Source organism: Mytilus trossulus, chromosome 1 (genome assembly GCF_036588685.1).
Source record: "Mytilus trossulus isolate FHL-02 chromosome 1, PNRI_Mtr1.1.1.hap1, whole genome shotgun sequence".
Classification (NCBI taxonomy): domain Eukaryota; kingdom Metazoa; phylum Mollusca; class Bivalvia; order Mytilida; family Mytilidae; genus Mytilus; species Mytilus trossulus.
In genome coordinates, this window is record NC_086373.1 from 18,275,186 (window position 1) to 18,296,330 (window position 21,145).

The 21,145-nt window shown below is 30.4% G+C and overlaps 1 protein-coding gene across 2 annotated transcripts in view; it reads right to left on the reverse strand.

Annotated features, from left to right (window-relative positions):
• LOC134717663 (pleckstrin homology domain-containing family G member 7-like) overlaps positions 1-21,145 on the reverse strand; it is a 109,413-nt gene that overhangs the window by 74,215 nt on the left and 14,053 nt on the right. Inside the window, exon 1 of one of the 2 annotated variants that reach the window (XM_063580168.1) lies at positions 8,222-8,554. The exons of the other annotated variant lie outside the window; for it this stretch is intronic. Within the exon in view, the coding sequence (XP_063436238.1) occupies positions 8,222-8,264 (43 nt within the window). The 5' untranslated portion in view covers positions 8,265-8,554. Of the gene's footprint in view, positions 1-8,221; positions 8,555-21,145 lie in introns of those variants that run through there. 2 annotated transcript variants of the gene reach the window in all.

The window sequence follows — 21,145 nt, forward strand, 5'->3', positions numbered from 1 at the left end:
TTTACAATACCTGTATTGGGATACTTTTAGCCGACATTTATACACACATCAATAAATTCCAAACAAAGTGCATTATTACAAAATAGTATGTATCAACAATATGTATACATGTCATACGACACCTTTTATAATAGATATAAATAACTGATTTGTATTGTAAATATGCATTGTTTGCAGTAAATGCACAGTCTGTGATGTTAGACAAGTCATGCATGTAAATTGTTTTACATGTTTAGTATTGTAAATTGTAGACTATTTGTAAATATGCCAAATCAGATCGATTCCATCAATTTGTAATGATACAGTATATCATCTGAATGATCATTTCAGAATAGTATTAAATGTGATATATTCAAATGTATATACAACCCCTTCCGAAGAAAAGGCTTAACCATAATGTTAAGCCCTCTCAGTCCGTACATTGTATTTGTTCATCCCATTAAATTTCCGGCGAATTTTTCTCGAGAACTCCCTAAAATGTGTTCCGAGTGATTTTCCGTTTGAGGCGGTTTCAGTTTCACAACTCATCAATATCCTGTTTATTAGTATTTTATATATACTAACAACATATAAATGGATATGCATGAAGTTTTGTTCGCATATTTCAAGGAAACTACATGTACACATAATTGTTTTCTAAAAGGCGTCTTGACAGTATGATATTCCTGGTGACGAAATTTCAGATTCAATTCTTATCATTTACCGTAAACATATATAATCTTAACAGTACAGCCATATATGGCATATTTGTCGCGTTTTTCTAGGAAACTACAAATAATGGTTTCGTGAAATTTGTTATAAATCTTCTGGTCATCATGGTCATTGAAAAATATACTTTGTGACAAAATTCGAGATTCATCACTCATAAACATAAACTCATAAACCGAATATTCACATTCACCTTCTAACAAATGCATGACATTTTTCGTCGTATTTTTCTACGGAACTACAACTTAGGTTTTGCTGTAATTTGCTATCAGGTTTCGTGTGAACCTATTTTACGTGTTTTAAATATTTATTCGTTTTTAGATGATTTTTCTTCATCTTGCTGTTTATAAAAAACTTCAAGTGGAGCTTATTGAGCAAAAGGAGAAGTTCCGGTAAGGACCGATTTTGGCTCAAATTTCAGGTTCATCTGATGAAAGATTTTGACAACTTTTTAAACACTTTAAAAGTGTCTATTTCATTTGAATCAATTAGTTTATGGGAACGATTTTAACTGATTTAATTATTGAAAACGATTCGATTCAAGCTTGAATATGAAAAATCTACCAAATATGCCAAAAAATGTCACTTTTCAGATGTTTTTTGTCAAAAATGAATGTGGCCGCATCCGTGTTCATCCTCAACCTTTATATATGTTATGTATTATCATAAAATACAACTTACATTTCAATATTAAGAATGAAAACGAATGCGGCCATTTTCGTTTTATACGAAAACGTCTAAAATTTAATTAAAATACTAAAATTGTGAAGATTTCAGTAATTTAGCATGACTTAATGGTGCTAGTACCCGATAAGATAAAATAAGATAAGATAAGATAATTTTTATTTACCAATCATGGTGCCCAAAATTTGAGCTATACAATCAAATGAATGAATTACAAAATAAAGCACAGAAAATGATTAGAATGATTAATTTGTGTGCATTGTATTGTCAAAAAAAAACCATGTTTATGTAGCAGAAGCATTCTCCTGTACATTAAATAACTAACAGTTTACATGTTAACGATTTTGTAAAATTACTATATTTTGGGGCCAGAAAAGGGTCTGACTGGACCTACTCATTTGCTCACACGAAAGTTGAAGTCCCATACGACCATTGCTTTGTTTAAAGAGGACAAAGAGTAAGAATACACGAATACATATGAAAGAGGACACAACAGTAATGAACAAAACGAGTAAACGTGTAAACAATCGGACGAAAGCGATAAACAAATGCAAATACATGTCTTAAACAATAAAGGTCAGACAAGACTCCATTTAAACTACAGCAGACAGGTAAAAACACCAAAGCACAGCCAAATCCATGTCTGACATCAATCCTGGCATTGCTTTATCTTCGACAGTAAAGACGAACCAAGTGAATCGGGACTATTTTCGTCTTGAGTATAACAAGCATTGTACTGAGAGAAAAGACAAAATGAACTACGGGGTTACTAAGCTTTAGAAGTGTCTAACACTGATGCTGTTTAATGGTCCTTTAATTAACATATACCCACATGACCATATATGGTCGTTGAGTATTTTTTATTAACTGATTGATTTCAATCATATTTGTAATCAAGCGTTGCAATTGCAGATCATTATCAATTCATTCTGTTTGTAAAGGCAAAGATAAAAGTTATATTGTCTACACCAAAAAATATAATAAGTGGAAACAGAAACAACCAGTAAAATTAAAAAAAAAAAATGAAAAAAAAAAAATGAAATGATTGGATTTCTCCGTGATGGAGCATTTAATACACACAATGCTTAGGACATCTCCAATTGGCTGAATGGAATGTGAAATGTGAGACTCATTGCGTTAAAGAAACAATGCAGCACAATTTCCTCTTGGAAAACAAAATTATTCATCTTTATCATTCCTTTTCAAGAAAAAATACTGTTCTATGCACTACATAAATGCCACTAACAATGAACCATCATACAACAATTATCTATGGTATATAGTATCCTCGTTTTAGATGAGGTCGAAGGATCTGAAGAATGATTTACTCCCACTGATCTGTTGAAGTTTAGATATGAATACACCAGATATGAATATGGTTGTGCTTAAAGTTTGTTAATACAGATTTGTAATTGTGATTTAAATATGATATATATGATAGCTATTTACCTTCAATAAAAACTAGATCGTCAACATCGGAATCCATTGTTGTCATATCAATATGTTTTTGTTTCTTTCTTAAAGATCAATCTCAATTATCACCCTTTAACACGTGTAGCTTCAGGAATAGACCTAATTCTTTTACATTTACATGTTCATTGCTGAGGAATATTAACTATAGAACTGTGAAAATTATCAGCTTTATGATACATATACTTATTTGGACAATTCTGTCATACATATTTATTTAAGCAAAAAACGAATACCCTTCATCTATTTTTGTATCAGTTGTATACTTATATAGATATATTATATAAAGATGTGGAATGAGTGCCAATGAGACAAACCTCCATCCAAGTCACAATTTAAAAAAAGTACACCATTAACTTATAGGTCAAAGTACAGTCTTCAACACGGAGCCCTGACTAACAACGAACAGAAAGCTAAGTGTAAAACGATTCAAACTAGAAAAACAACAGTTAAATCTACATGAAAACCAAGAAACGAGAAACACTTTTGAACCAAATCAACAAACGACAACTTTAATGAACATCAGATTTTATTAAAAGTGATATTTTTTTTGAAAACGAAACGTATGATGTTTGAATGAGTAATGACATTATATGAAAGGAATTTATTTCCTTACTCATAATACCCCCTAAAATTTAGAAGTCCGTTCTGGTTGGATGGTGATATTTTTGTCAAAAGAATGCCCTAGCAGTAGATTTAGAGAGTCCCATAATCCCGTTCTGCTAAATTGGAACCATAGAAGAGGGACGAAAGATACCAGAGGGAGGAAGAGTCAAGCTCTTTGACACATTCCGCATTTCCATTCTCAATTTTATCATAGATTGAAAATAAACTGATAATGCCATGGCTAAAAAATACAAACAGACAAACAGACAAATAATAGTACTGCAAAAAAAACATAGAAAACTAAGACTAAGCAACACGAAACCCTACTAATCGGTAAGTCACATTCGTAAAAAGGGAAGGGTATTGTAGTAACGACATAAAGAACATATCCGATATCATTTGTGAAACGATTATTCCATAATGGTCAACCAACTAGTGACGGCGTCCGTAAAATTTATGAAGGGAGATGATACTTTCTCATTTGTGTCTTTGTTTTTGTCGCATAATAGAAGATAGAAAAAAATTACTAGAAATGAACGCAAAATAAAATCTTCAGATAGGCCGACATGTCTGATTTTACCCTTGAATGGCAATTTTATTTAATTTTGCAGTTTTGCCTACATCTTGTTGATAGAGAGAACGTGTTTTAAAGGTATCAAGCAAGATTTTCAAACTAAGATCCGCAAATAAGTAAAAAGGTGAAATAAGTCAACTCCTTAAAAGGGTTAAATGGGGACACATGAAAATTTAGTGTTTTACTTAATATTGTAAAATCTGTAATAAATGAATAAAGCGAAACTGTAAAAATGTCAATACGATCCGACAAAAAAATATGAAGAAACCAAGGGGATGTGCAAAACTTATAACAATATATATATACAACACCTCACACAAGATACAAATATTATAAAATATGCATGAAATTGTCAATCAAATTTAAACAAGATGTGTTGTGCCTTAATTCTAAAGTAAACCAATTGTTTTCTTCGTTTTTTGCTTATTATCTTAAGTTAGAAAACATGGATGGATTTGTAGAAAAATGGTCCAGCAGAAACGGCATTAGCATGTTTGTTTACGGATCAAAATATCTAGTATAATGTATTATATAAAAGTTTTGGTGAAATCCGATTATAGGTTTCATTAACGTTTTTGTACGTCGACCCTGGACAATGCCTATGCTTCCCTTTAAAATGAAGACAAAACCTCACACGATTCTGTTGTCTTCTTCAGCTAAATTTAAAACGTCAATTCGACGATTTAACAAAGACATTTCTTTAAATAAGAAATACCACATTTTAGCCAAGTCTACACTAAACAAAAATATTCAGCAAAAAAAAGACGGAAAGTAATTTATTCGAACGAAAAAAAAGATGTTATTGAAAGAGAAAAAAAGATTAATATAAAAAACAAAAACAAGAAAATTGTACATCGTTCAGTAGCACTCGTATGAATAATTTTTTAATTTGTTGTTTAAATATTGTCAATACTTGTCATTCAATAAACCAAAACAATTAAAAGCTTTTGAACAGTAAAAGGGGAAAACAATCATTTAAAATCATACGTAGTATTTCAATGCTTCTTATCGTGACATATAATTAACATATTAAAATGTTTATATTTCGACATTTTATGTCGGATTATTATTTTTTTTTTCAAAATTAAATCACAAATCAAATGTTTGTGAAAAGTATAAAAACAAAGATATTTGTCACCATTTGCTAAGTGAGTATTTTAAATACTTAGAATTAAATAGGGCATAAAAATAGTTGGTTGTTTATAGCAATATTAACAAACTTTTAATGTTCATGTGATGTACAGCTCCATGGAACTTCCAAGTAGGAAGCTTATCAAGTACACAAAGCCAGTAATAAACAAACATGTGAATAAATCAATTTAAAATCAATATCACAGAGGAAACATACATTATGTGATAACAATCGTGATTTCGTATGATAGCTCTACTAACAATCGATGTCCTTGATTCACAATCTCTGCTTTTTTTTTAATTTGATTTACAGATTTAATTTAAATCATTATAATTACAGATTTAATTTAAATCATTATAAAGACTGCGAAACTTATCTTCGTCGTGGACATGAAGAACAGAATACTAGTATGTAGATTGTGTTCGTATAAATAAAGGACTTTGAACCAAATGGTCACGCTGAATGGCGATTTTTGATCATAGTAGTGTGTTTTTAGTCACGCTGAAGTGCGATAGTGGCATTGTATCGCTATCTTATTGTTTGCTACGCCGAAGTGCAAACGACTTAGTCTCCATAATCTGTATTTCCTATAGTTTTTATATGTACATACATGTAATAACTTTAAATAACCCGTTATTAAACTTTTAGGTTACATTGACTAGTGTAGGTAGTTACTGTCGGTGATACAAACCGGACGTTATAGAAGGAGAGACAAAGAAAGTACTTCTTTTAATTAAAAAAAAACTTTTTAAAAAAATGGCGCATTCGTGTACCTGATTGTCTGAGAAAAACGACACACTTCCAGCTTATTGTGTTTAAACTAGCGACACAGACGTAAACCAAAATGTAAGTGCTAGAAATTGTGGGGGCAAAATTGTGCAAACGGGTACATTGCAACTATTTGAGTGTTTGAAAAGACTATGCTATTTAAGCCTCTTACAATGTAGCCTTTAACTATATACATGTAGGCACAACTTCAGGGTAATATAAATAAACCGGACTTGATTCTTATTGAAACTATGAATTAGGTTATATTTCATTTATTATTTTACTTTTATAATATTTTTTGTTTGATATGATTTTATGAATAAACGATTAAATCAAAAGCAAAACATATTGACAAAAGTATTATTAATATATTTGTTGATATATTTAATTCTTTACTGTTGATTTATATAATTAAACTGCTCTCCAAGAGCTCCTTAAATTAATAAGTTAAATATTTGTTTGCTTCATCTCTGTATCCAATTAATAGGTTCTTAATGGTATAAATGCAATATTTTAGCCCTTATTTGACTTCAGAAAAAGTACTATTTGGTGGTATTGCATGCAGTGCCCTGTTGTTTAAAAATAATAAAGTTTTCGTCAAGGACAAAAATATAACAGCTTTTATTATTGGCCTTTTATAAAAAGACAAAGGATATTTTTTTTCGTGCACACTGGTGTTACCAGTCTTGTCATGTATTACAAAGGTTATAGTATGGAAACTTATGAAAATTATTCCTCATATTTATTGTACTCGCAATAATATTCGATATATAAATATTTCGCGTACCATATGTGTATGTGTAGTGCCATATGTATATGTTTAGTGCCATATGTATATGTTTAGTGTCATATATATGTTTAGTGCCTTATGTATATGTGTATTGCCATATGTATATGTTTAGTGCCATATGTGTATGTGTAGTGCCATATGTATATGTTTAGTGCCATATGTGTATGTTTAGTACCATATGTATATGTTTAGTGCCATATGTGTATGTTTAGTGCCATATGTGTATGTTTAGTACCATATGTATATGTTTAGTGCCATATGTATATGTTTAGTGCCATATGTATATGTTTAGTGCCATATGTGTATGTTTAGTGCCATATGTATATGTTTAGTACCATATGTATATGTTTAGTGCCATATGTATATGTTTAGTGCCATATGTATATGTTTAGTGCCATATGTGTATGTTTAGTACCATATGTATATGTTTAGTACCATATGTATATGTTTAGTGCCATATGTGTATGTTTAGTACCATATGTATATGTTTAGTGCCATATGTATATGTTTAGTGCCATATGTATATGTTTAGTGCCATATGTGTATGTTTAGTGCCATATGTATATGTTTAGTACCATATGTATATGTTTAGTGCCATATGTATATGTTTAGTGCCATATGTATATGTTTAGTGCCATATGTATATGTTTAGTGCAATATGTATATGTTTAGTGCCATATGTATATGTTTAGTGCCATATGTGTATGTTTAGTACCATATGTATATGTTTAGTGCCATATGTATATGTTTAGTGCCATATGTATATGTTTAGTGCCATATGTATATGTTTAGTGTCATATGTATATGTTTAGTGCCATATGTATATGTTTAGTGTCATATGTATATGCTTAGTGCCATATGTATATGTTTAGTGCAATATGTATATGTTTAGTGTCATATATGTATGCTTAGTGCCATATGTATATGCTTAGTGCAATATGTATATGTTTAGTGCCATATGTATATGTTTAGTGCCATATGTATATGTTTAGTGCCATATGTATATGCTTAGTGTCATATGAATATGTTTAGTGCCCTATGTATATGTTTATTGCCATATGTATATGTTTAGTGTCATATGTATATGTTTAGTGTCATATGTATATGTTTAGTGCAATATGTATATGTTTAGTACCATATGTATATGTTTAGTGCCATATGTATATGTTTAGTACCATATGTATATGTGTAGTGCCATATGTATATGTTTAGTGCAATATGTATATGTTTAGTGCCATATGTATATGTGTAGTGCCATATGTATATGTTTAGTACCATATGTATATGTTTAGTACCATATGTATATGTTTAGTGCCATATGTATATGTTTAGTGCCATATGTATATGTTTAGTGCCATATGTATATGTTTAGTGCCATATGTATATGTTTAGTGCCATATGTATATGTTTAGTGCCATATTTGTTTCTACATGTGCACATTTGAATAGTAAATTACATCATAAAAAAATGCAATGTAGAATACAATTACCTTCTTCAAAGACGGAATCAAGTCCAAAATCATCGGGATCCATAATTAAATTTCCATGAATATCATTTAATTTTTCAGGCTATAAAGATATACTTTGTCTCGTTAACCAAAGTACAATGGCATAGAAAAGGTTCTTTGAGTTGCGCTATGAAACATAGTTTTTCTGTTTTCAAACATTGCTTTCACAATTTTGGCATAAAGTTAGAATTTGCACTAAAATCATCACAATAACATTTCCTGTGAGAAGTTTCAAACAATTAATTTGTTTAATATATGATTGTAAATAGAATATCCAGAACAAACTAACAATCCAAGTTGAGACAAACAGAGCATTTATCCTTCCCAGGTTCAAGTCACTCAACGTTTATCTTTATATATCTCTTATGAACTTATTTAACTCATATCCGCTTGACATATTACGAAATTCTGCTTTATAATTGTTGTTTTAAATTCTTAATCTAAATTTCAATAAATTGATATCAAGAAAGTAAAAACAGACTTTTAAATCCTTTGAAAAGTTAATAGCTAATGTACTGGGGGAAAAATATTCATCTTGAAATTATTATATATTTGTAAACTACTGTTTCCAAGGATTTATATAGTACTATATAAATCCTTGTTATTACATACTTACTTAAACTTGTTAAAGATCAATTTATCCTTTAGTTTTCTTATTCAAAACTACTTGTGATATACATTCAATTTGTATGATATTGGTAATCATTAAATACTCTTATATAATATTGCATATATATCATACAGACTTATGAAACATATAATTTATTAAAATTATTTATCGTACATAACAGTTGGCGTGTATTAAGGCGCTTACATTTTATGTGTGAAATGCTGGAACTTGAACGGACTTTATCAATTCTAGTCTTTTATATTGACAAATATGGAATTGTATTTCAAGATTTAGTTAGATAAAGACCTCACTTTATAAGATTTGGAATAGCCTAGACAGCTGGACTGAATGTAGGTAACGTTGGTGTCGTTAATTAAAACATCTTGCATTGTACATTGCAATTCAATGTTCGTCAAGGAAGTAATATGCAGCAATAGAAATGATGCTCGCAAGGTTCCGGGCTAATTTCAAGCCTAAATATATGTTACGTACATTTGTCTTTTATACAGTGAATCAGAAATAAATATTTCTACATATTACAAAGAAGTTTAAAACAGATGCTTATTCACTGTTGACAACTTTACATAGATCCATTCGGTTTTACTAGATTTATACCGTTTTATGACAATTGAAATATATTTGAACCTGCTCATCGTAAATTGTTTAAAGTTGACCTCATGTTTTAGTTTTCCATAATATTATGTTCAATCTGATTCAAAAGTTGATGGTTACTGGTACACCCATATTGAATAACAAGATGTCCCGTGCCCTGTATGCAGACCTAATTATCTTATATTATTATGTTCTAAAGGAATTTTATCAAAGAGACAGAAGATATAAAGACAAACTTCTTAAAACATATTGTGTTATTCTGCTTTATAGGAACTTCTATGTATTAGCTTTTTTTATATGAGTAACCCCCTTTTCCCTTAAGATTATCTGATGCAATATATGCTGATTTGCTTAATTAAAATTCAAAAGCGTCCGAAAGTCGCAACAAAATAATGCAAAAAGACGACAAAAACAAAAATACATGTAGTCAAGCTGAAATATCATCTGATAAACATTCAGATCTATCAAAACTCGCGTGCTCCATCGAATAGGATAACAAAAGTATCACAAATCTATATTTTGATTATACATGTTTGAATTAAAATTGAGAATAGAAACAGGAAAGATATCAAAGAAGCAACAACCATAGGCCACAAATGGGTCTTAACTTCAACATAGCGAGAAAAAGCTTGCATTCGAAACGATATTTTAAACAAATCAGAAAACTGTATATGTACGATTCAGGGACAATTACGATGGCCGAGGGGTCTAATAGTTTATCTAACGTATCACTAGTATGTCAACGCTGGGGGTTGTGAGTTCAAATCCCTCACATGGCAGGCACATTCAACTCCGATATTAATTGATTAAAATTGCCATCTTTGTTCCGAAGGTCGTTGGTTCTCTCCACATACATGTATGATCATATAGTACATTTGTACTTCAGCAATTCAAAATATCAATTGTTGAAAAATGAGATCATTTTGTGTGAAGTATTTTTAATTTAAATAATCATATTCGTCTGGTTTCATTTGCAAATCTAAGCTAAGTGTTTGAGAAGCAAGGGATCTGTAAAATGGAAAACATAAAACACATTTGATGTGTCAAAGTTGGCAAGATTTTACACAGTGTTATGAAATACCGAGTGAAAACACATATACATTAGCGAAAGGCTATTAGTAGAAATTCATATAGATAATCAATAATATTGTCTATGTATTTTTCCAATTTTATATTTATTTTAAGATTTGTTTATTGGCCTTTTAGTATCATCCACGTAAATTAGGATAATTCAATTAAGAGTGTCACCAGAAAACGAGAGAAAAAACATACTTTTGTGGAGATACTAATCAATGAAGGCAAAAAATACTAAATGTCACAGAGAGACATACCACACCAGGGTACACTCCCCTCTACACACACAATGAGAAGAAGATAGGAACACACAAACCTTTTTTCAGAATATACAGAAATGAAATATTGTAGAAACACAAATCTATCCAAATTCCGTTTTTTTTCTGATTTTGATATTCACGAACATGCTTTTAGATATCAGTAACCGTACTAAGAATGCATACTGTGTGCTCTGTATGTCATCGCGAACACATGCACAGTGAGAAGGAAACTGTTTATAAAGTATAAATTAGCGAAACACGTTGGCGAAACATATTTCTAGAAACAACGTATCAATTTAAACCGCGTATGTACATATAACACATGTATTTTTTTTTTTTTTTTTTTTTTTTTTTTTTTTTTTTATTGTTTTACATTTTGAGCATTTTCAAGTTTTCAAATAATTGTGTGATTGGATAATGATACCTTTATGTAAATAAAGGCAACAGTAGTATACCGCTGTTCAAAACTCATAAATCCATGGACAAAAAACAAAATCGGGGCAACAAACCAAAACCGAGGGAAACGCATTAAATATAAGAGGAGAACAACGACACAACACCGAAACGCAACAGCACACAGAAACGGACCAAGCAACAGACAATACACCACGAGAATAACAAATATAACATCAAAACCAAATACATAAATATAGGATAGACAAGTACCGTGCCACGTCTTATCTCAAAAATAAGAGAAAACAGAAACGACTCAACGTTAAAATGCAACACACACACAGAAACGAACAATATTATAACAATGACCATCTTCCTGACTTGGTACAGGACACTTTTAAAGGGGAATAAAAGTGGTGGGTTGAACCTGGTTTTAAGGCATGCCAAACCTCGCACTTTAATGGCACAGTTAAATATAACATTGAAATGAAAACAAAATATTACAGGACTACAATACAAATAAAAAGCAGAAAATATTAGACAAAGAAAAGCATGATTGTACCTGACTGGATGTTAATGTCTGTTAACTGCACAAAGAAACTTGAGGTTTCATCTTTCAGTCAAATTTTAGTTCATAATTATAATTTATAAGTTAATAACTCATTTCGTATGCTAAATAATCATTCGATAAACTCTGGGGTTATTACAATTTATGGTATCAACCCCTACGTTTTATAAAAAAACATTACTTGGTGAACTACGTTTTATTTTTGTTTCTTCTTAGTTTCTTTGTAGTGCTTTTTGCATTGTTTGTCGTGTGGCCTTTCCATTACGAAATATATATTATTATCATTTAAACTAGGTATTATTTATTTTCTAAATACTCATTGTTCATACAATTTACATGCGTGTCGATGGCATTTACTAGTAATCAGTTTCAAAGCGGCATCTACTTCATTACATGTCTGAGCCGATTCTGCGACTATTAGCTATTTCTTAACATGTCATTGATAAGCGCTATCAAGTTTAGGAGTTCATCCCTTAACAATTAAACTGGATCTCTACACAAGTATTACATACGTTGGGGGAACATACACTTGCCTTCCTATACATGATATTTATGAATATTATCAATTTTGTTAATTTTTTTTCAGATTGAGTGACGTTGTGATTGTTTTCTGTATCTGGAAGAGAAGCGAAAGATACTAAAGGGATAACAGAAATTATTTGTGGTTGTCTTTCAACTGTTTTAAAGCAGATAAATCGGGGACGATCTCAGGTACTACTACAGGTATAGCAGATCAAGATCCACATTTACCTTGCAAATAATTAAATCTACGTCGTTATACTGTCTTTAATGATTGCTACAATAATCCTATGACTTTGGTTACATTTAGTACCATTAATTACTTTCAAGAGCTTTCAAACCTTCAGGGTTTTTTCCTTTTCTTTTCTTTTTTTATAATAGATAATTTTTCAAGGGTAACTTAGCCAGTTTTTATTCCCAAATACATTTTTCCGAATAATCCTGAAATTTAAGTTTTATCTGTATAATCATTACCATTTATAACCTAGGAATAATGCGTCAATCCGGACAATTGATCAACCAGCTTCAACGGTTTTCATCAATAAGGTTAAAGGTCAACGATCATAAAGTTTTAATCTTTAGAAACAAAACCGGACAAAACTGTACACTTTCCGTAATCATGAAACAATATAGTTTGTAAAATGTATGTAATAACCATGAACTGTAAAACTAACAAACTATGATCTTATATATGAATTCACTGAATAAATTCCCTGGTTATCCAGTGACTAATTCACAGGGATACTCGGCCAACTGCTGTAGGTCGAGTAATTTGTTACAACAGCAAAGAAAAGTGCAATAAAGACATTATTTTATATAAAAAAAAAAAAAAAGGAATAATGCGTCATGTTGCCTTTTTAAGGGCCATTGTCAATATAGTTATCAATTTCATATTTGGACAATAAATCATGTTTAAATATTTGTAAAAGACCGATACATTACATCATATAGTTTTCTTATACGGGAAATCCGCATATGCAATATCATAAATCTTTAAAAATCAAGTAGAAATGAAAAGTCATATGGGAATATTTTTATTCGTTGTACAAAAAATAACGAGATTTGGGATGCTTGAGGATGAGAAAACTATCCACAAAAGTAAAAAATGAAGTTGACGCTATCAACTATAGGCAATGAGAAAACCCATATACAATGTAGTCGGCAATAAAAGGCCCAAACAGGAAACGAACGAAACAATTCAATTGAGAAACTTAAGGCATAATTTACGAAAGACAAATATGACATGAAATGAACCAACGACAACCACTGAACTACATGCCCTTGACTAATATAACAGGTTCATATCATATGGCGCAGTTAAAAATGTTTGAAGCCGCCAACCCTCTTAATAATCTTAGAGAGTGATGTTATAGCAAAACAGATTAAACGAACGTTTAATCTAACCATACATGTATATAACACATTAATACTAATATTAATACTAGTCAAAAAAAGAAACGATACAATATTTTTTTTCAAATTAAAAATAAAGTTTTCCGTTTATTGGACCAATATTGAAGGTAGTAATACTCAATCCTCATGGAAATATAAATCCGTTTAACATTTTTTTTTGCTTTCGTGACGTTTTTTCACGATTTTTTTAATTTTTTTTACAAAATTTACATAAAACGACAATTTTAAAAACAGAAGTTCCAACTAATGATGCCAACCTCTCATTTAAAGGTAAAGACACAATGTTTGCCATCAATTTGTTTTTAAAAATCATACAGTTTCTTCGTTTATTTGTTAAGAAAAGTTCGGAACAACGAGAAATTGTTAAAATGTGTACATTATCAACTGATTTACAATAGACATTATGTGTAAAGTGATATTCAAAAACCGGTAACAATCTTAAACTAATCCGAAAGGTTCCAAATTTACTGTGTGTTGTTTTCATATCTTAAGCATTGATTTGAGACGAAAATAAAAAAAAATGTTTTTTTGCATTTTCTGAGGTTTCAAAAAACACTTTTTTTCCAAAAAAATTGAGAAGACAATATTTCAACCCATTAGTTACAACATGAACACAACTTTATTAGCATATTGAATATTTTTAAACAAATTTGAAATTTTATTAAGTTCTTAGAAAATTATGTGTCGATTTTTTGTTCAACTTTCCGAACAACTAATTAAATATCCTTTAACTTTGTCATTTTGGCAGCCAAAAGACAAAAGTCAGATTGATACCGCTGAAGTAATTTTACGTATTCACTTGCCAAAGACTTAGAACAATCAAAACCCAGGAATAAACAAAGACTCAAAACCAAAGGACATTTACCTCAACAGTTATAAATAATATTTAAGAAACAACACGAACTCCACTAAATACCGGGAGTGAACGTAGGTGCTCCGGAACGCTTAAGCATTTCCTGCACCGTATACGGCACAAGTCGTTTTATTTCTTTGTTCAGTTCGGTAATGATGGAAGGTTATTATGGCAATTTATAGTTTTAAGTAGGACTCAAATCTCTGGTTTTTTTTTAACATTAATTTTTTGTTTAGAATTGTTCTGGGCATTGCATAAGATGATTTTATAACATGTACAGTGAAGATCACTTCTACTCTTTCATTAGAACTGTCAGAATAATCTGTCATAGAGCTATTTAAAACTGTCATAGAAAAGTTCTACCTAGAACAATTCTACCCTAGATCTGTTATAATCCGTTCTAGGTAGAACTGTATAAAACTGTTCATGAACTGTCCAAATCAGTACTAACCGTAGAACTATCAACAGAACTGTCAGGATTGTATAACAGTTCTTAATAACGTCACTGTAGTTATGGTATATCACTGGTCACCATGTAGTGTTAATATGAGGCAGGCATAACCTGTGAATGGGGACGAAGTCTGTATGTATTTTTTTTAATTCAATCATGTTGATGAAAGAAACCGAAATACCGTACGTAGCGTTCCCGATTTTGGTTCTGTTGTTTTGGAATTAGCTGTAACGTTCTTTAAGTTATGACGTCATATTCGATGTAAACAAAAGAAACGCTTTCATCAGGTAACGTTTTTATCATATCAAACAATTATTAAATTTGAATTTGAATTGAGATCCAATCTTATATTTTACTAGACTGATAAATATATTATTATTATTATTGATGTTTTGGGAGGCGACTTTCCTGCTATGGAACTTGCGCCCTAGTTTCACTTATCGTTACTGTTTTTTGAAGAAACTTAGTGTTTCGTGTTTTGTTCACTACACGTGAGTTCTTAAGTTGTGAGTTTTTTTTATTCTTTTTTTTTCTAAGTCTTTAATGTATTGTGGTTTGACTTTTGTAGAATTCTGTAGATTTCTTTTTTAAATATTTATTTTGTCGTTCAAACTTTTGTTTCGTTGCATGGCTGATTACTTAGATTGCTTTGATTTGTATGGTAGTAGCAGCTGATTAAAATACATGAGTGTATAAAATGAATCTGAATGTCCATCGCTGAAGATAGAGATTAGATAATGCTTCCCGATAGCCCGGTGTCAATTATTTAATGAAAAATTGCCAAATATATGTATGCGCCAGGTAAAAAAAGACTGTCGCATACTTATGTCACCTACATTGGGATTAATAAAAGAATTAAAATATATGTTAAATCCCCTAGATACCAATTAAAGAGACCAGTTTGAGTCATGGTCCCCTTGTTCAGTGAGGATTGTCGTGGTCTGTGTATTGACCCCGACTGCCCTCACTGACCATGAGACCACCGAATAATCAATCTGGTAATTAAATTTTGAACTGTATCCCACTATTGACACCGTGACTACGGGAACTACTACTACCATACTGTTTGGACCCAGAGATTGGCGTCCTGTGGCCAATGAGGCATAGTGTGTGCAACTTTGCAGTATAATGTATAATGAAAGATACATGTGCGACCAGCAGTATTATATTCATTTGTTATGCAGCATTTTAATTTTAAAATCTAAAATAAGTTTAACAAACATTTTATCCATTAACAAATTTTTTTTTTTTTTTTGTGGGGACAGATCTCAATGAGTTCTTCCTAATATAGGTAGACCCCAATTATTTTATGTAAAAGATAAAATCCATTTCCTGTACAAGTATTATAAAAGTAATACTTTTAAAGTATCATTCTATTCGTGCTCTTTACGTATGTATCAATTGGTAAAAAATTATATCCTGTTAGGATATTTTTTAATTGAAAGTTCTGTATTTGTAACTTTCTTAAACTGTCAAATAAAATAGATCGTTCTGTGTTATATAATTTGCAGTGTAGTAAGAAATGTTCTACTGTTTCTTCAACACGACACTCCTCACACAATTTAGTGTCAGATATGCCTATTTTATAAAGATGTTTGTTCAATGGTATATAACCAGTTCTTAATTTAAAAATCAGTCTTTCTTTGTATCTGGACATTTTTGGTATTTTTATGTCAAAATTAATTTTTGGACTTATTTGATACAATGCTCTATCTTTCTCTTTATCCCATTCTTCTTGCCACATTTTTTTCATTAAATTTTTACACAATGTTTTAAAATCATCTTTGAACAACGGTACAAAGATATAAATATTTTGAAAACTTAATGCCTGTTTAGCATGAAAATCAGCCAACTCATTGCCTTGTATTCCTACATGACTTGGTATCCATTCAAAAATTATATTTGTACCTGAATGATACAATGATCTTAGTAAAAAATGAATGTCAAGTAAGAATTGATTTCTTATCTTGTTTAAAGGTATTTTCAGTGCTTGAAGCGCTGATAGAGAGTCTACAAAAATCACAACGTTAAAAGGTAAAAAGTCTTGTAACCATGATATACATAAATAAATTGCTGTCAATTCACACATAAAAATAGAAAGGTGATTGTTCAGCTTAAATCCCTTATTGATTTTTAACTCTGGAATGACAAAGGCACAACCAGCATTGCTATTTGGATCTTTTGACCCGTCAGTGAATATTTTTAAATGGTGTTTATATTGAGTATCTATCATGATATTGGCTTCACTTTTAATTAAATGTGGTAAATCCTTTTTAGAAATGTAATCTTTTAAATACGTATTAACTATAGGTACTGTAAAATGCCATGGGGGGATTGGACTTTCTCTATATATAACTACATTATTTTCTGAAAAATTATTTCCTTTTAGAGTATCTTTTGCAATTAATGTAAATGGTTTACGTTTAACAGTTTTACTATAAAATTCAAAAGTAGCAGTATCTTGAATTGATTTTTTGGCTGGATGGTTGTTTTCGAAAGTAGAAATATTTAAAAATGATTTTGTTATTAACGCTTTTCTTCTGATTTCGTAAGGAGGGTCTCCCATTTCCACCTGAAGTGCTTTTAATGAAGCTGACTTCATAGAACCTGTACATAAACGTAGAGATTGTGTTTGTACCTTATCTAAAATTTTCTTAATAGATGCAGAGGCTGTATTGTAAACCTCACAACCATAGTCAATTTTTGATCTTATTAAAGCAATATAAATTTTTCTTAGTGTATAACTTGTTGCTCCCCATTTTGTTCCCGTTAAAAGTTTCATACAGTTTAAAATTTTTGTACATCTTGTATTAATATACTGAACATGACTATTCCAAGTAAGATATCTATCAAAAATAATTCCAAGAAATTTAACTTCTTTAACAACTTCTAAAATGTGATTTCCTATTTTTAATATAATATTATTACAATTTGATTTCCTAGCAAAAATAACTGTGACTGTTTTTGAAGGTGAAAGTAAAAAACCCCAATTTGAGCACCATTTGCTTATACTATTCAAGTCTTCTTGAATTTTTTTTTGTAAAAATTTTAATGATGGTCCAGATTTCCAAATTGCCCCATCATCTGCAAATTGTGACATTTCACAATTTTTTAAACAGTCTGACATGTCATTAACCATAATATTAAAAAGCGTTGGACTTATACAACTTCCCTGGGGGGTACCATTTTCTAAAACAAAAATATCTGAAAAAGTGTTGTTTATCTTAACCTGCAATACTCTATCTGAGAGAAAATTATTAACATAAGCAAGCATGTTGCCTTTAAGACCCATTTTTTTCATTTTTTTTAATAAACCATGTTTCCATAACATATCGAAAGCTTTTTGAAAATCAATAAATATTCCAACTAATATGTGTTTTTTAGCAAAAGATTTCTGTATTGCATTTTCTAGACGTATACATTGCTGTATCGTACTTTTATTTTTTCTATAACCGTTTTGATTCGGGTTAAATATATTATTTTTTTTCCAGAAACCATGTTAATCTGTTGTTAACCATTTTTTCCATTATCTTATTAAAATTAGAAGTTAATGCAATAGGTCTATATGATAATGGATCACTGGGATCTTTACCATGTTTAAAACTAGGAATAATTGTTGAATGTTTCCATTCCTTTGGAAGTTCTTGTAACATCCAAATTTTATTAATAAATAGTAAAAATATGCTTAAGGTTTTATTAGATAAATGGCGAAACATACTATAAGTTGTTCTATCTTTTCCCGGCGAGCTATCATTAGTATCAGCTATTGCATCTTTAAATTCTTGCAATGTAAATTTTTCATTAAAACAATCTGTATTAATTTTGTAATATTCAATAAAATCATTTATCTCTTCTTTTTCTGTTTTAGTCTTAAATTCTTTGAAGTCGTTATTGTAATTTGATGTACTACTGACTTTGCAGTAATTTTCTGCAAATACGTTTGCTTTTTCTTTCGTATCTGTAATAAATCTATTAAAATATTTCAGAATAGGAATGTTTGTCCTAGAACTTATCTTCCCTAACATCTTTTTAACATTATGCCATAGATCTGAAATGTTATTATTACAATTGAGACTAGTACAGTAATTTGACCAATGGTTGTCCTGTGTATCTTTTAATACTTTTTTACAAAATCTTTCTTTATCTTTATAAATTTTAAAATCATTGCCACTTCCAGTATGTCTTGCTCTATTTCTAGCTTTGTTTCTAGCTTTTATAGCTGAAGTACATTCCTTTGTCCACCAAGGAACACAAGGTTTGTTTGTTTTATGAAATTTCTTAATAGGAATATGGGTACATGCTATATTAATCAATTCAGTGGTTAATGTATTGTTAGTTTGCTGTATATCATCTGTAATTAAATTCTCTGTAAATTTAATGTCACATTCTTTCGTGAAGCTTTTCCAATTTGCTCTCTTAAAATTCCATTTAGGGGAGAAATCACTGTTGTAATCACCAATATATATATTAGAATCAATGTACACACAAAAATGATCACTTCCAAAGGTGGAATGTTGATCTACCAACCAATTAATTTTTTGTCCAATATTAGGACTACAAAAAGTCAGATCTAAACATGATGTTTCTAAATTAATCGGACTCAGTCTTGTTCCTGATCCTTCGTTTAAAAGACATATATTATTATCTTGAATACACTTAAAAAGTTCTCTACCTTTAGTATCGATTCTTTTCCCCCATAATGTATGGTGAGCATTAAAGTCACCACATAATATGTATTCTGTTGTAATTTGACTAAGAAGAGTATCATAGTCTTCATATTTAGTGTCTAATTTAGGGTCATATAAATTAAGTATCAGTAATTTCTTACTATTATATATAATATAAATTGCAGAAGTTTCAAATGTACTCTGAAAATCAACTGTACTATAGTTAATATATTGTTTAACATAAATGGCTGTTCCACCTCTGTTAACACCTCGACTTGAGAATGTTGCGAGTGTGTAACCTGGTATTTCAGGGTAATCTTTTTCGAGATTACAAAAAGTTTCTTGAAAACATAAAATATTTGGCGTATCTTTAATATTGTTTAAGTGCCATATAAACTCCGGTATATGTGACCGAATTCCCTGACAGTTCCAATGTGCCAAACTAAGTTGTAAAGCCATGAGTATGATTAAAGTATACATTATAATTGACATGAATGTAAATAGTATATATTTCATTATTAAATACAAGTATAAATAAAACTTAGTTTATTAATGTAAGTTTATCTAGTATATATTCTTGGTTAACGTGTACACCAAGCAATTCTAATACCATGTCAGCTACAACACTGACTTTTTGTTCATTATCAGATAATGTTGGAACCTGTATTGCTGTCATAATTATTAAGAGAATAAAATTGTCAAACTCTGTGAGCTGTTGAAATAAGCCCTTTGTTAGAGAAATCTTTTCATGCTCTTTAGGAAGGTTTTCCTTTTTACCCTGTAAAGGATTTTGTTTTGACTCTTTAAGAACATGTGTTCTTGCTTCTTTAACTGAGCATTTTTCTTTACACACTCTTTTTATTATTTTTTCATTTTGTATTTTCTTTGGGCAATCTTTACTCGTAGCTGGGTGGTCACCGTTGCAATTTGCACATTTAGCCTTAACTTTACACTCCCTATCTTTATGGTCTTCCCCACACCTTACACATTTTACACTATTTCTACATTCTCTTTGCATATGTCCAAAACCCTGACATTTAAAACATTGAGTTGGTTTTGGAACAAAGAGTTTTGTTTTGTGACTCTTAAAACCTATCAACACTCTGGGTGGTAACTCTGTTGTGTTAAAAAACAGTTTTAGAGTTTTTGACGGAACCCTAGTTTTAGTATTAATGTCATAATATGTTAGTCTCTGAAATCGACTGACCTGTTGTTTCTCTAGAATGTCCTGTAAATCTGATTCTTCTATATCAAGTGAAACATTGTAAATACAACCTATAGTAGTGTTCAGCGATTTATGCTGAAACACATTTACTGACCATTGTCCTAGATGTGTAAGTTTGGACAATTGATTGAACTGGTGTTTATCAAAACAAACAACCATTAAATGACCAGTTCTTGTTGCCCCGAGCTCTTTTACAATACCTACAGAAGAACTCATTAGTTTTTGTATTTGTATTGGATTTTTTAATCCAAGTTTTTCGTC